The sequence below is a fragment of the Ursus maritimus genome, unplaced genomic scaffold, assembly GCF_017311325.1.
Source record: "Ursus maritimus isolate PB19 unplaced genomic scaffold, ASM1731132v1 scaffold_10, whole genome shotgun sequence".
NCBI lineage: Eukaryota > Metazoa > Chordata > Mammalia > Carnivora > Ursidae > Ursus > Ursus maritimus.
In genome coordinates this window covers 67,440,906-67,457,081 of record NW_024423344.1, presented here as the reverse complement: position 1 = coordinate 67,457,081, position 16,176 = coordinate 67,440,906, and the positions used below count along the sequence as shown (strand labels likewise).

At 50.7% G+C, this 16,176-nt stretch overlaps 1 protein-coding gene across 1 annotated transcript in view; it reads left to right on the top strand.

The window, feature by feature from the left end:
* The window catches only part of SLC15A1 (solute carrier family 15 member 1), a 48,213-nt gene that overhangs the window by 552 nt on the left and 31,485 nt on the right, over nt 1-16,176 (top strand). Inside the window, exons 2-4 of the mRNA XM_040624027.1 lie at nt 15,076-15,092; nt 15,495-15,576; nt 15,675-15,816. Of these exons, the coding sequence (XP_040479961.1) occupies nt 15,076-15,092; nt 15,495-15,576; nt 15,675-15,816 (241 nt within the window). The remainder of the gene's footprint in view (nt 1-15,075; nt 15,093-15,494; nt 15,577-15,674; nt 15,817-16,176) is intronic.

Genomic DNA, 16,176 nt, shown 5'->3' with positions numbered 1-16,176 from the left:
GGGGGGAGGCTCCGCGCTGGGGCCACTGCAGAGGGGGAGCCGCGGGGCTCGACCAGACTGCGACGCTGGTCCCCGCTGTCGTCGGCGGCCCGCGGAGTCGGGAAGGCTGGAGCCGCGGACGGGCATGCGTCCCCCGGGCGGGAAGGGACCGGGGCTCAGGAGAAGTCGGACTCCGGGGAAGTCGCTGGGCCGATCTCGGTCTGTGCGCGGAGGCGGCGATCCCGAGGCGCCCAGACTCATTGGTGGCAGGAATCGATGCCATAACCTTGACCTGGCCTCCTGTTGGGAATCCTAGGTCCTCGTGTTCCCCGCCTGTGGGCTGGGAATGGGCTTGAAACCGGACAGGGTCGCGCACGTGATGGCAGGGCTCCAGAACCTCCACCCAACCGGGGGGCGCTTAGTGGCTGCCTTGGCACCTCCCTTGCCGTGGTGGGCCAGGTGACCCCGCAGCTCGGGTGGGAGCCCTGCCTGCCCCCCAGGGGAATTGGAGGCCTTTGGTGGCCCTTCTTAGCATCCTGCCACTGTCCTCAAGCTTCAAGAGAAGGCACTCAAGGAGAGTAGCTGGACAGGCATGGAGTGTCAGCAGAGCATCTAGGAAATAACTTCATCCTGCCTGCTTCAGAATAGACCGCTGAGGAATGAAGGCAGAAGCAGAGACAAGAGCCCAGAGACACCAGAGATCATCCCAGGCACCTTCTCCCTGAAAGATGGGGAAGGCATGTCAAGTGGCTCCCCCAAAGTCATGAGCAAAGGCAGGCACAATGTGGCCCCATGGCTGAGAGAACCAGGTCTGACTTTGACCTGCTTGCAGTTCTGTTCCCATCTACCACATGCTGCCTCTATGATTTTGCATCAGTAAATTAAACTCTTTGGGCTTCGACTTCCTCAGCCTTTAGAAGTGTCGGTAACAACCTTTGTGGTTGTATCAGGGTGTGTATGGGTGTAGAACCTGGTGTGCCCCCTGTGACAAGCTCAAATGTCTGTCTGTACTGCAAGGTGTCATGGTTCACACTTGGGACTTCGAGCTGTGGCCACCTGTGCCTTTTCCAGAAAGATGCTACAGCCTCCCTTGGAGATGGAGGCCGTGAGCAGTGTGTGCTTTGCGGCAGACAAACTCCTGGGCTGGAGTTCTGCATCCTTGCCTCACACATCATTTGCTTGTCACTCTGTGTGACTTCTCTGGGAGGTGCTCTGAGTAGTTATTCGATTTTCAGGTAGCAATTACCTGAATAGCATCTGTGCTAAGTTTGGACTTTCCTAAAATATTTCCAGTCGGGCTAGCTGTCAACAGCCTGATTATTGGTGAATGAATGCAGCTTCTGAAGTGTAGTCCTAAATGAACTGATTGTTTCCAGTTTGCAAATCGGTCCTTCAGTGGTGGCTTTTTTTTTTTTTCAACTGAGATTGGCATAGCATGTGAGTAGCAATATATCCACACACGAGTTTCATATTTATTCCAGTCCTAGTTTCAATTTCTAAGTTTAGGTAGTAAAAAGAACAAATGATTTTTAAAAGGATTTTTAAATAAAAGATAACAGTAACTTCTCTTGAGAACGGATCTCTGGCGCTCAGATGGTGCCCAGATTGCTTCCGATACCCTCATAACTGAAGAGGGGCACCTGGGATGCTCGGTGAGCACGTCAGGGGGAAAGGAAGCCAGGCAACGGGTCTTAGAGACATGAATGCTTCCAGCTGATTTTTGTCCCATGTGAAACTAGAACTAATTTTCACACCAGGTTCTTTTACTGGCCCTGGGAATGGGAGCAGAAGTTGGGATAGAGTAGCAAAATGAGGGATGCAGTGAGAGTCGGAATTATACCATTTTTTAGACTCAGTCACACAGCAACAAGAATCCACAAGAATAAACTGGATGAAAAGTTGCTTTGGGCATTTGGATGCATAGCTAAACCTGGCTGTGGTGTCCAGTTAGAATCATGAACTGCAAACCCTTTGCTTTAAAGAGGGGCTGGCAAGCTTTTCCTATAAAGGGCCAGATAGTAAATATTTCCAGCTTTAGGAGGTAGCATAGTCTCTGTGGCAACATTCAATTCTGTCCTTGTGCCAAATACATAAACCAATGGGCAGAGTCGTGTTCCAATAAAACTTTATTTATGGGCACGGAAATTAGAATGTAATGTAATTTTCATGTGTCACAACATAGTTTTCAAAAATTGTTCTTCAATCATTGAAAAACATAGAAACCATTCTTAGCTCGTGAGCCATAGAAAAGCAGGCGGTGAGCTGGATTTGGCCCATGAGCCATCGTTCGCCTACTCTGGCTTTAAAGTCTGGGTGTGCTTATCAGAGTCCGGGATGGAGAGGAGGCTGCCTTCCCAAGAGCTGTCTTGTGGAGTTAGGTTTCCGAATGGCAGAGAACCTCTCAGGTGAGCCTTTTCTGGGGCTAGGGATGCTTTTGCTGAAGATTTCAAATATCCACTTTCTCCCTTCACCCCATTTCCCTCCCTTACCCAGAGCCAAGCCAGAGTCCACGCTAAAGTTGCTGCTCTGACAAATTACTTCCCATATTTGACTTTGAAAATGAGAGGCTTTGGGTTCTATGAAGGAAGCTACTGCCTCCCTCTGCCAGAGCCTCCAGGCTGTTTTGAGGAATTCATGCACTTAATGAAGGGTGGTTGATTATATTCCTGTCCCCCCACCTCTCAGCCTCCCGCTGGCCTTGTGGGCTTCTGATGAGTTTTTCCAGTTGGCTTCCTGCCTGAGCATAAAATGATGGACTGGTTTTGAAGGTGCCACAAACCTGGTCACTTCAAAGTTCTTCCACTTTCTTCTTTCTAGAAGTTCGTGGGTAAACCAAAGCACAGTGCTGAAGTTCCAGGGAGGCTGACAACCTGCTATAGACTGTAAGCGTCCAGCTAGAAGCTGGAGTTGCTCCCCAAGGGGCCCTTGGGCATGTGACTCTTGGTGGAATCGTGGGCCCCTCAGCAGGAAGAGAGAACTCTGACCTGGGGTTCTTTCAGGCTGACATGACTGTAGGTCAGTGGTCTCCAGTCTTTGGTGTCCATCAGGATCACCAGAGTGAGGGCTGATTCCAACATGATGCCTGGCCCCACCCCTCGAGGCTCTGCTTCAGTGGGTCTGGGGTTAGCGCTCAAGGATCGGCAACTACACAAGTTCCCAGGTCCTCCTGCTGCTGGTCCTGAGACCCCACATGGAGAACCACTGCTCTAAATGACTCTAAATGACAGGCTCTGTTTTTCTTGACCCACACCCATGCCCGCATCTGTGCCCCCCAGATGGGATCATGGCAGTAAGACCTAGTACAACATGACGACCAACTTTGCAGTAAATTCATAGCTAGAATTTGAAAATTAGCTTGTGCAGGCCAAGAATGTAGGGTAGGAAAGTGCAGGAGTGATCAATCCATGTGGTCTAGCTATGGCTGCTGGAGGTGGGGAGTGGGAGGAGGGGAGCGGTGGTGAACGTAAATCACTGATTGGCGCAGGTATTTTTTACCATCCGTCTTGGAAAACTCACATCCTCAGGGGGCAGGAACACATAAACAACATTTTTCCACACTGAGGGATAGTCGAGGTAAACAGAGTGTCATGAGGCCAGTGAAAGCGGCAGCTAATGGTGTCTTGTCAAAGCTGGAGGATTCGCCATCCTCATGCTGAATTTTTACCTAGTCCTTCACACCTGTACAAAATGTCTTGGGTGGAATTATTCCAGGTTTGATTTATTTGGATTTTTTGATTAATGTTTTTCCTGCTGCCCTTTGAGTTACTGAAGAACAGGGAACGCGTGAGGGATCCCTCACCCGTCTAGTTCATGAGTGACAGGGACAACCGTCTGTTCTCCAGGGTAGAGCTGCACACAGCAGGAGCCAGGGTGGGACCAGGGGGCAGGGACCACCCAGCTGCGCTCACACCCCTCTGGGCTGCGGCAACTCTCGGACACAACTGCATCTCGATCCTGTCCCTGGCAGGAGAGAAAGTGAGAAGGTGTCCCAGGGGAGCTGATGAAGGACATAAAAACAAAGGTGCACTCTGAGGAACATTCCGCATTCTTCCGTGATGATAGTGAAAGAATAAGAGCCGTATTATCTGCAAATGAATGAGAACCAATGACTCAGAATCCTGGGGTTGCAACATAAAGAACCCCGGGAACCTCTGTTTTGTAACTTTGTCTCTTGGTTTCAGAGCCTGGGAATGTATCACGGAGGAACCTGGATGGTGGGGTCATCCCATGGGGCTGCTGTGAAGGGGGCTGGGGCTGACGGGCCACACTGGGCCCCTGAACAAGTGCAGCTACCATCTACAGGCAGCGCGGAATTCAAGGACAGTCTCAGCTAGGAAGTGGCCACAAAGGGAAGGGATAGCATCTTCCACAAGCTTTCTGGAGAAGGAGGAAGTCCTAGTTCCTCTGAGACTGGACACCAGCCAGGGCCTCCCTTGGGGCTCCTGAAAGGAGCCTGTCATTGGAGAGCGTGTAGAGCCATCCAGTTGTTGTGTGGGGATGTGTGAAACTAAGCATGTACCCCAAGGAAAATTGGGTTCAAGAATCAGACTTAAGACTGGAAAATTCACTAAATGTACTCACATAGGAAGACCCATTGAAAGCTCACAGACTAAGCATTTGAAACTTCTATGGCCTGCCTCAAGAGGCAAGATTTTATTGTAAGCTCTAGCAGGACATATCAGAAAGTACATTTGAGACATTCTTGGAAGAAGAAACCTTTTCCCCTGTTCATCAAAACACGTGAGCTCACGTGATGTATGAGTTTCCTGTGGCTGCCGTAACAAAAGTATCACAAAGTGGATTGTTGAAAACAGCAGAAATGCAGTCCCACAGTTCTGGAGGCTGGAAGTCCAAAATCAAGGTGTCTGCAGGGCCATGCACTCTTGAAGGCTGTAGAAAATCTGCTCCTTGCCTTTCTCTTAGCTTTGGTGTGGCCAGCAGTCCTAGGTGTTCTTTGGCTTAGAGATGGGTCACTCCAGTCTCTCTCTTCATCATCACATGGTCATTTCCCCCCAAGTGTCTTCACACCACTTCCCCTCTGTGCAGCTCTGTCTTCACACGCCTGTCTTCTCTTAAGAACACCAGGCATGTGGGGTTAGGGACCCACTCTTCTCCAACTTGACCTCATCCCAACTCATTACATCTGCAAAGATCCCGTTTTCAAAGATCACAGTCTGAGATTCTAGGAAGGACATGAGTTTTGGGGGACACTCTTCAACCCAGTACACGTGGTAATAGAAAATGTTCTTCTGAAAGATGTATGTCACTTATATATGACTTCGGGCAGGAAGTATTCTTACTGTGTGAAGAGGACGCCACTGTGGCTTGCATGTAGCTGAGGTGCTACGTGGAATGACTAGTATCTTCCCCAGCGAGACGGATGGATTTTGGGGTATAGCACTAGTCAGTACTAAACAGCAACCTATTGGGGCGCCTGGGTGGCTCAGTTAGTTAAGCGTCTGACTCTTGATTTCAGCTCAGGTCATGATCTCAGGGTCGTGAGATCGAGCCCCACTTCAGGCTCTGCATTCAGCAGGGAGTCTGTGTCTCTCTCTCCCTCCCTCTGCCTCTCCCCTCACTCATCTCTCTCTCTAATAAATAAATAAATCTTCAAAATACACATATTTTACCATTCCAGAAATTTCTTAGAGATATTCTCATGATAGGAAGAAGCCACGTACAGCCTTAATATCAACTGTGGGGGGGGGGGTGGAAATGTGCTGTAGATCACTTTGTAGCCTAACCCCACACCTACTGTGATCATAAGCATTTTTTTCCAGTCATGATCTAACATCTAAGAGCCAAAAAAAATCTTTATGTCCAAAATGTAGGGTCTCAAATAAATAAATAATAGAACTTAGGATCTCTAACTTGATGGCCTCCAAAACAAACCCCCCAAAGACCAGAAGGCTGGTTCCTTTTGATTTGGTGACACTTGGGTGGCTTTGGCGTTGTTCTCGCCTATGACGACATGCAGTATTCCGGGGCTGGCTATGGACTTGGGTCTGTTGCCTGTTGGGCATGCGCAGTCTGCTGTTCCCTGTGCTTTCCCCCCCTTGCTTCTTCCTAGAGCCTGCTGGGGGCAGGGTAGGTCTGTCTTATCGCTAGCTTGAGAATAGACCCACTTGCTGACTCTCAGCAGGGGAGAGCTTAAAGCAAGCCTCGCTCTAAGTTCAGAAGAAAAGAACACCCCCCACCCCACCCCCAACACCCAGGAAATTCTCTCACCTGAGTGACCGATCCTGCCCACGCCTGAGGCAAACCTTAGGCCTGGCCCTGGCCCCTTTCTGTTTTACTTAACAGCTTACTACATATTAACTCGGTGGCACCCTCTGGCCTGGCTGCACTTTCCCTGCATTGAGAAGTAAACAATTTCTGAGCCTTTCCAAAGGCAGGTGGCTCCTGGGGCCTGGAGAGATCATTTCTTTCTGAAGGAGAATGGGAAAGGCCCTCAGTGATTTACGTTTGTGGTTCTGGAAACAAGATGCTGAAAGTCACGGGTTAGTAAACCATCAGAGGCGGCCACTGTGGGCCTCTGAAGCCTATGATTTTAGACAGTCACAAGTAGAAATCTTTTTAAAAGATAGGAGGCTATCTGTAACCTACAGCAACAGGTCAGGCACCACAAATGCTCTGTGACGGTTATGGGTTTAATTGTATCCCCCTCAGCCCCAAATTCATAGGCTGAAGTCCTAACCTCTGGTACCTCGGAATGTGATCTTATGTGGAGATAGGGCCTTCACAGATGTAATTAGTTCAGATGAGGTCATCCTGGAGTAGGGGAGCCCCCAATCCAATATGACTGGTATCCTTATACCAAGGGGACATTTGGACGCAGGCACAAACGCAGGGAGAAGTCCGTATGAGGATGGAAACAGAGGTCTGGGTAATGCTATCACAAGCCAGAGAACGTGTCAGATGGTCAGTGATCCCCAAAAGCTGGGGAGAGGCTGAAACAGATTCTCCTCTCAGCCTCAGAAGAAGCCCACCCGGCTGGCACGTTGGTCTAGGACTCCCTGCCTCCTGACTGTGGGATGCCCCGTCTCCACTGTTTTAGGCTACTCCATTTGTAGTGCATTGTTGGGGCGGCCCCAGCAAGCTAAGGCACAGCCCCGGAGCTGCATCCCTCAGTCCTGACGGCGGGGTCCCCAGGCGGAGGGAGGAGGTGGCGGGGGCCTGGCTGTCCGCCCCACACAGGACAACACAAGGGTGAGGCCTGGCTGCTGGACGGTTCAAGACACGAGGCTGGATGTCACTCACTCAGAGGGCAAAGGCAGACCGGCCATGGGAGCCAGCTCCCAGCAGTCCCTGTCCCACAGCAAGGGGTGACACAGTTGTGAGACCCCTGTTGCTGAGGAGCCGGATGCAGCTAAGCGGTTTTATACTCTGTGTCTGTCTTCTCACCAGCTGGGCCTGTGCCTGGCCTGTGTGGCCTGTACGGATACATGGTCGCCAGCGCCCCCAGACTGCGCTCGTCCCCGCGGCGGCACCATGCCAAAGTCACTTAATAAGACCTATACGGTCCCATTAGCCCTGGGTTCCCTGTATTGCTAAGGTAGCTTCATGTAATTAGGGTTTAGTTGACATTCCTAGTTCTCAAAGGACCGATAACTCGTTTGCTTTCCGCAGGGGTAACTTGGTTAAACTGGCATTCTGAAGACCATTCATCAGTGTGTTCTGGTGATGTAGCTGTTTGCTGATGGATCAAAAGAAAAATAGATTGCCCCTTAGTGGGGAAGGCAGTATTTGTGGAAAAGAGGCTATTTCTATTAAAAAAAAAAAAATAGAAGTATCGGCAGGGCCCTGGCCATAGATGTGTGGGCGGTACCCTGCGTGAGGGCCCGTGGGGCTGGAATGTGGCCCGTGCTCCATTGCCAAGCAATGCATCCACCCAGGGACACCCTTTCTTGTTGGATCCGAGCCTCTGTCCACCAGCCAAGCCATGTACCCCGGGGCAGCATCCGGCTTAAATGATCACAGTCCTCTCATGTGCACAGAAGTGCCAGATGGACCAGCAGCGGCCCTGAGGGCGGGAAATGTAGTGAAGGAGCCAAGTAAGAAAAATAACAATCAAGTCAGGCAAGAAACAGCCTCAAGAAGGACCACTCCAGAAACAAGGGCCTGGATGACAGGCACAACAGTTGTCCTAAAGCTAACCTGACAACTGTCCGGGACTAGCCCATTTAAGAAAAGAAGAGTGCTTCTCACTTCTTAATCAAAGTTGATCGATTTTTGGAAAAAAGCAATCAAACCAAGTGTGCCACACAAGGCACTCAGCCCCTTCCTGCCCCCCCCCATGCCTCCTGTCACCTCGCCTCAGGTCAGCCGCAGTTACGCGGGGTGCATATCCTGTCGGGCTCTTTTTGCAGTGACACACACTTGATTTCCTCACTGAAAAAGGGGGGGGGGAATCCCATGATATGTGAGGCTCTGTGATATTGGTTCAGAAGTCAGAACAGTGGTGCTCTGTCAGTCCGGTTATAAAAAGACTAAAGAAATCTAAAAGGGGATGCCTGCGTGGCTCAGTCAGTTAAGCCTTCATCTCAGGTCATGGGATCCAGCTCCGCATAGGGCTCCATGCTCAGTGGAGAGTCTGCTTCTCCCTCTACCCCTCCCCCCTGCTTGTGCTCTCACTCTTTCTCAAATAAATAAATAAAATCTTTTTTTTTTTTTAAAAAGAGAGAAATCTAAAAGGAGGAGAAGTATCTGGGAGGCCAAGGGAGAGGAGAGGCGCTAACTGCCCTAATGGTGCTGGGATGCCCTGAGGAGCCTGGTGTGGACAGAGAACTGGAAGTCGTGCAGCTTGACCGCCGGGTTGGAGGAGGATGGCAGTCAGATCCTGGAGGGCTTGTTATGCCGTGCTGAGCGGCAGGTCTGACCTTACAGGTAGCAGAGAGCCAGGCAGGTTTGACAGCCAGCCTGAATGTCTCCATCAGGGAAGCTGAGGTCCGCTGGGGTTCACGGGAGACGGGGAAGGTTGAGACAAGGCATCTGCTTGTCACAGTCATCCCAGAGAGCCATGAACGGAGCCAGAATCACATCAGGGGAGCTGATCGCCTGGCCTGGAGCCGCCACTTAGGGTGCACCCTTCCTTGACTGCTCCCCAGCGTCACTCTGGGGCAATGAGGGGCTCCCAGACTGAAGGGCATCAGCCCCCAGTGGGCTTGATCACATGCAGATGGCCGGGCCTTACACGGGGAGTTTCTGATTTGGTAGGTGTGGGATGGACCTGAGTGTGCATTTCTGATGGGTTCCCTGGTGCCGTTGCGACTGCTGCTGGTCCAGAGGCCACACTTTGAGAACCACTGCAGTGAGGAATTAAACGCGGCCGTCCAACCCCAACGGCCGCATGCATGCAGCACACTGGAGTGCTGCCTATTCAAAAAGCAGCTTACTTGAAAAGCAGTGCTCGCCCCTGCAGCGTGTATTTAAGAAGATTGGCTTTCCTCTGTCCATAGCCTACTAATCCCTGTGGCCTGGTTTCCCAGGACGATATCATAAGGACCTTGTTCTTTTGGTCAATGTGAGCAACCCTGGAGGGGACTACCTCTTTCTTTGACGGCCCCTCTCAGCCCCACCAGGGTTCCCTCATTGCAAGTTCTTGCCCATATTTTCATCTTAAATCAACCCGTTCCACACATCCGTCTGCACTACCCAGCTGTCTTCATGGGATGCAGCGAAGAGCAAAGTTCATTTCATTCCTGTAGATCTGATCTTCTTAACTGACTTGCAAAGATGGTGTCAGCATCTCTAGATGAAGGAACGGGGGGGCCAGAGGTTAAGTGCTTTGAATCTTTAACGCCACGTGATTAGGAAGGGTGTCCCCATGTGGAGGCTCAACCTTCTGCTCCCCACGGCCCATGCCTTTCCACCTAAAAGAATCCACGGTTGATCAACTTAACTCATTTTCCTCCTGGTTGATGAAACCATTTTCAGACCACCTCATTCCTTGGAGCGGCCCTAGAAGGCAGCATCGTCACTTTACAGACAGCTCACCACAGACAGTAACCTGCAGAAGTTAGCAGAGCAAGGAAAAATTCCGCCAGATCCCATTTAAAGGGCATGGGATTGGGTTCCTGAACCCCCAGGTAGAAAATGTAGCTAAGGGAAAAAGTTACAAAAAAAAGAGCATTTTGCGGGTAAATTAAAGTTGCTGGAGGTTTGAGTCTGAGTTCTGTACGAACAGTGAGTGATTTAGCGGTAAAGACCTACCTGTACAGAGCTTGAGGCGAGTTGTTTATTTCCTGTCGCCGCTCTCGTATGCTACCACAAACTTCGCAGCTTAAAATGACACAAATGTATTATCTCGCAGTTCTGGGGGTCAGAAGTCTGCATGGGTCTCCCTGAGCTAAAATCCAGGTGTCGGCAGGGCTGTGTTCCTTCTGGAGGCTGTGGGGGAGAATCCAGTTCCTTGTCTTTTCCAGCTTCTAGAGGCTGCCACATTGCTTGGCTCATGTTGGCCTTCTGGAAATCACCATCACTCCAACCTCTGCTTCCTTCTTCACATCTTCTCCTTTGACTCTTTTAAGGACCCATGTGATTACACTGGGGCCACCAGATAATCCAGGATAAACTCCCCATCTCACGGTCTTTAACTTAATCCCATCTGTAGAGTCCCCTGGCCGTGGAAGGTAACACACCCACAAACTCCAGGGGTTAGGACACGGACATCTTGGAGGCCACTGTTCTGCCTGCCATGCCATGCAGGAGTACCATTCCTAAATGCAATACATAGCTCACTCCCTCCATTTCACTCTCAGTGATGGTGGGAAGGAGTTTCCTCTCTGCCTAAAAGTAAGAGCGGCTCAGACAGCGGCGGATTCTTTATTCCTTCCAACTTCCCAAGTCCAAGTCCTAGAAATGCACTCTTCACATCCATCATTATGCTGAGAGAATTCTTAATTTCTCCATCACAAACCATGACAGTTAGAATTTCCATCCCTAAATGGTTCAAAATACAGAATGTGCTTTGTTAGATAGTAGGAAATGCCTTAATGAAGAGAGTTCATTAAGTAGTGGGAAATTATTAATAGAGTGTCTTTCTTGGTTTCTCCCTCCAAGTCAAAAATCACAGAAATGTATAATGTACACTTATTTTATTGAATTCTTTAGCCAAAAGAAAGACAGAAGCACTGCTAGACCTAGAATAACAATGCGAGCCAGTGTTGAATCTGTGCCCAGTACTGGCACGCCGGATTCCAAGCTGCTTTATTTCCTCCGATCAGTAGTTACACCCAAGTGGCGCATGGATGGCGCTAGAACGCGGACCGCTCAAATACGCTGATTAGGTTTGCTATCAGGGTATGAACGTGTAAGGCTCAGCATACACACCACTTTTGCACTTGAGCTTTCTTGGAGAGCGATCCTGTGGACACAGATATGAGATAAGAAATGCTGACTGCAACATACATCCCCCGAATAGCTCTGAATTCTGCAGCAGAAGAGGTTAGCGACCTCTGCCCTGCGATTATCAAAGTTGCTCTTTGGAATGCACACCTTTCTGAAAATAACAAGCTTCCTGGGTGATGGCTGGGCACTAAATCTCAGATTTCTGCCGGGGTCAGCTTAGGGATTTTGTTTTCCATTACGTAGTTCTGAGTATGATGGTTGTTACAACAAGATCGAAGCTCTCTTTCCTGTCACCCAGTTTATGTGTGAAGTAAACAAAATCTTTACCATTATTATTTGGCAAACAATAGAGACTAAACAGTATTTTTCAAAAGAATGATAGGTGTGGGGTGTGTGGGTGGCTCAGTGGTTAAACGTCCGACTCTCGGTTTTGGCTCAGGTCGTGATCTCCGGGTCCTGGGATCGAGCCCTGTGTGGAGCTCCACGCTCAGCAGGGAGTCGGCTTGAGGATTCTCTCCCTCTGCCCTGCCCCCCACTATCTCTCTCTTTCTCTCTCTCTCTAAAATAAATAAATCTTAAAAAAAAAATTATAGGTGCTGGGGCGCCTGGGTGGCACAGCGGTTAAGCGTCTGCCTTCGGCTCAGGGAGTGATCCCGGCGATCTGGGATCGAGCCCCACATCAGGCTCTTCTGCTATGAGCCTGCTTCTTCCTCTCCCACTCCCCCTGCTGTGTTCCCTCTCTCACTGGCTGTCTCTATCTCTGTCGAATAAATAAATAAAATCTTTAAAAAAAAATTATAGGTGCTACCCTGGCCAGATGAAATCTTCCCTTGCAAACCCAAATCCTGAGAAACCACGTGGAAGGAGCCATTGCATCGGAGCTCTGGGCCGTCTCTGTTGGGTTGGGGTCTTTGGCCCTCCCTCCTGCTTCTCTGTTGAGGCCCATCGCTAGGGCCTGTCTGGACCCAGTGCTGGTGGCGCTCAGCTTGCTTTGTCTGGTCTCTGGGAGGCAGTGGTAAGACTGCACCGTCTGAAGCGAAAGCAGGCAACACATCGTACGGCCCTGCTGTTTCCTCTAGAAGACGGGCAGCGCCGCGAGGAAGCGGCCTTCAAATACCGCCAGCAGGCTGGCTTGTGGGTCGTGCTTCAGAAGCACGTGATCCTGACTGGGGCTTTTATTCCGCTGGAGAGTCGCAGTCCCCAGTCTGGTGACGAAAGCTGGCTTGTGGGCTGCCCATTTGTGGTCCCATTTGGAGACAGAAGGCACACTCAGAATAGGAGTTATTATTCTCACACACACACACACACACACACACACACACACACATTATTTAGAAAAGGCTGAGGAGGGGTGTGCAGGGAGTCATAAATGTCAATGCAAGTGCCCGGAATGGTGGCTGCAGTGACCACCCATAGGAAGTGTTTCAAAACTGTGACCAAAACCGGGAAGGAGAGTTGTGTGAGGAAGGCCTACTTCAGAGGAGCTGCGATTGTGCCTTGAGGGTGTAGCAGTCTGAAGTGATGTTTTGGGGAGGAGGAAGGGAAAGGAATACCCTGACCCTCTGGCCTCCTACCAGGGCTCCCCACTGGCCAAACTGTGTGGGGGATCGGGAAGACAGGGAGATGGTGATGAGACGCATGAGGCTAGAGCCTGAACAGGCAGAGCCAGGATCGGAACATTGGACTCAATGACGGATATGACTGGTCCTTTGGAATACCTGTTCATTCACCAGGCATTTGAGTTCCACCCTGTGAAAACATGTTGTGAGGTGCCGAGGACTCTGAGGTAGCAGCATCTTCCCTGCGCCAGGCCTGGGCAGGGAGCTTCACACATCAAACTCTTAACAACAGTCCTGTGAGGGGCATGGCGTTGTCACCCTCTGACCGGTGGTCTGTCTGGAGGGAAGCTGGGCTCGCCCGAGGTCACAGCTGGAAAGCAACAGGAGTGACATTCAATCACACGTCGGCCCCCAAGCTCACAGGCTCCACCTGTTGCCTCTCAGAGCAGCCCCTTCCCACAAGGAAGTCTGGGGAGAAGACCAGGCTATTAGTGTTGAAGAATCTCCTTCCGGAACTTTAGAGATGGCAGGAGTGGGGACTGGAGCTCCGGGAGGCCAGGGCAGGTTATTTCCTGCCTTAGGACAAGGACTGAAATAGCACCACTGCTCTTGAGAAAGCAAAAGTGAGAGCTTGTGGTGTGAGGCCGGGGGCCACACTGAGCTGGAGGAGTGCCCATGACCACGGCAGTGTGACCAGAATCAGGAAGCCAGGCCCTGGCCCACGAGCAGGGTGGCTGGGGGCCTCAACCACCACGTGGGTCTGGGCCAAGGGCAGAGTTCCTCAAGCAGAGTTGCAGTTTTGTTTCATGTGGGCTGGGACTCAGGGCCGGCACATAATGAGAATATGAGGTGACAGGCCAGCTTCTGTATCTGCTTCCTGCTCTGGACGGTGGGCATGGAGTGTCTCTGGGGTGCTTGGGGCCGGGGAAGTAATACAGCCTACTTACGGAGATCAGTCAGGCGACTGGACATCACAGCCTGCGGGTGGTTCCCGGGGGGGGGGTCCCTAAACCAGCAGGGACATCACCATGGGACTTGTGAGAAATGCAGACTCAAGGGGCCTCCCCCCCAAACCCGCAGAGTCAGCGGCTGTGGGGGTGGGGTTCAGCCACTTGCTCTCATAAGCCCTCTGGTGATTCTGAGGCAACCTGAAGTTTGAGGACCGTTCTGTAGGGCCACTGATTCGTAATAGAGGCAGGGAGCACTTAAGGGTCCCCCAAAACAAAGGATTCTAAGAGCCAGGCAGTGGGGGCGGGGGGCACAGCATGTGACAGGCATTGGTAACTATAGGGCAGCGCATTGGGACAGGGAGCTGTGCCTTGAGACAGGGTATGGGTCGGCTCTCGTCAAAATTCAGGCGAGACCAGAGCAGGGGCTGGGCCAGTGGGCATGAAGGGTGCACCTAAATCAAGAAGTTCAAGTCAACGGCCCTTGGTCTGCACTGGTTCACTTGGATGCTCACCCTTTTTCTTCTTGCTCTTCTAATTCCCTGTTCTGACAATAAGGCCCTGCTGTGTGGTAGGTACTAGAAAAGGTGTTGGGAATGGGGAGATGGATACCCCTAGAGGGGAGGAAAAATATCGGTCATTGCACTCTGGGAGCACAGGGAGGCAGACGGGGCTTTGTGAAGGTCATGCTGTGGCAAGGTTGGCGACAGGTGTAGGAAGGGGCCGGGGCATTCCTGGCATTCAAGGCGCCCAGCATGCTCAGCAAACTGATAGCTGGGAATCACGGGAACCCTCTGTGCATGGGGGACGGGCTGGAAGGAAGACTGTCACAGGTAAGGGGAAAGGTGGTTGAATCCTCACTGTGTTAGGCACCCTGAAGCATTTCACATTTCCCTCGCTGAATCCTCACCAAACCCCACTGTCCTTGTGAGATCGTCAAGGGCATGCAAAAATGTTTGGATTTCATCCTGTGGGCAATGAGCAGCCTTTGAAGTATTTTAAGGAGGAAATGGTTTGGGCACCATCCTTGGAGCCTCTGACTCCCTTTCTGACCACCATGAGAATGGCCTGAGGGGCTAATTAAAAGAAAATCTGATGCCAGGCCCCACTCACCAGAGAGGGCTGGAACTGTCTGGACAGCACATCTGTCTGCCCTGAGAAGACACAGGGTCTGAGTGCGGGCTCAGCAAAAAGTATTTTAATTACTTGACTTTAACAGTGGTGTTTTGGTTTTCTTTCAGGGATGTCCAAGTCACGGGTGAGTACAATTATTCTTCTCTACGTAGCTTCATTTGGCAAACTTCAGTCTGTTCTGCTCCTAAATGTTCACGGCTGTGCTTCGGTCACTTACCAGATGTCTCTCATACGTGTGAATCAGGGGGACAGTCCTGAGTTTCTGAGTGAAATGTCTTCTCTTAAGGAAATGCTAGTATCTAGTTCTTCTTGGATGAATGAGAGAACTAGATGCTTTATTTCATTGTTGTCTCGGTGTGGCGTGTGAGGGAATAAAAATTTTTGAATTCTCAAGTCCATGTCTGGATAGTCAGTCAGTGACAAGTTACCAAATACACACCGGCTACTTTTCATGCCATTAGCATTCATTGGTGGACGTGGGCCAGCGAGGAGGACGTTTCAACCCTACACTGTTTCCTTTTGTCAGGATTGCTTTGGTTATCCCTTGAGCATCTTCTTCATCGTGGTCAATGAGTTCTGTGAAAGATTTTCCTACTATGGAATGAGAGGTAACGATTTTCACCCTCCTCCCCTTGAGTGAAGAGCCTGAGTTACCACAGCTCCTAACTGTGTCTCCCCTCCCACTCCCCTTGCCATCTGCAAAAAGCACTCCTGATTCTGTACTTCACACGGTTCATCGGATGGGACGATAACCTGTCCACGGCCATCTACCACACGTTTGTGGCTCTGTGCTACCTGACGCCCATTCTTGGTGCTTTAATCGCTGACTCCTGGCTGGGAAAGTTCAAGTGAGTGTTTACAGCTTCCTTGTGAAGAAATAAGCCCAAAAGGAATGATAAGCTTTGTGGTTTGGAATGATGGATGGTGGGAACAAGGCACATCAAGCTCTTAGAAGAGCCTGCTAGGCCCTGTTTTGGCTCAGATCATATGCCCAGAGTCTAGCACAGTGCCTGGCATTGAGCAGTGTGAATGCAGTAGCACTGGTAAGTTTTCTCCCTCCTCTGAACAGTGATAACATCTTTGTCTCCTCTTGAAATAGTGGCAAGGATACTGTCCATCATTAATCATGTGGGAGGCACAGAGTTAAGGCCTACAGAACAAAGAATCTCCCTGATGTACGTGCCCGCTGCTTGAAGGCTCACATAGCT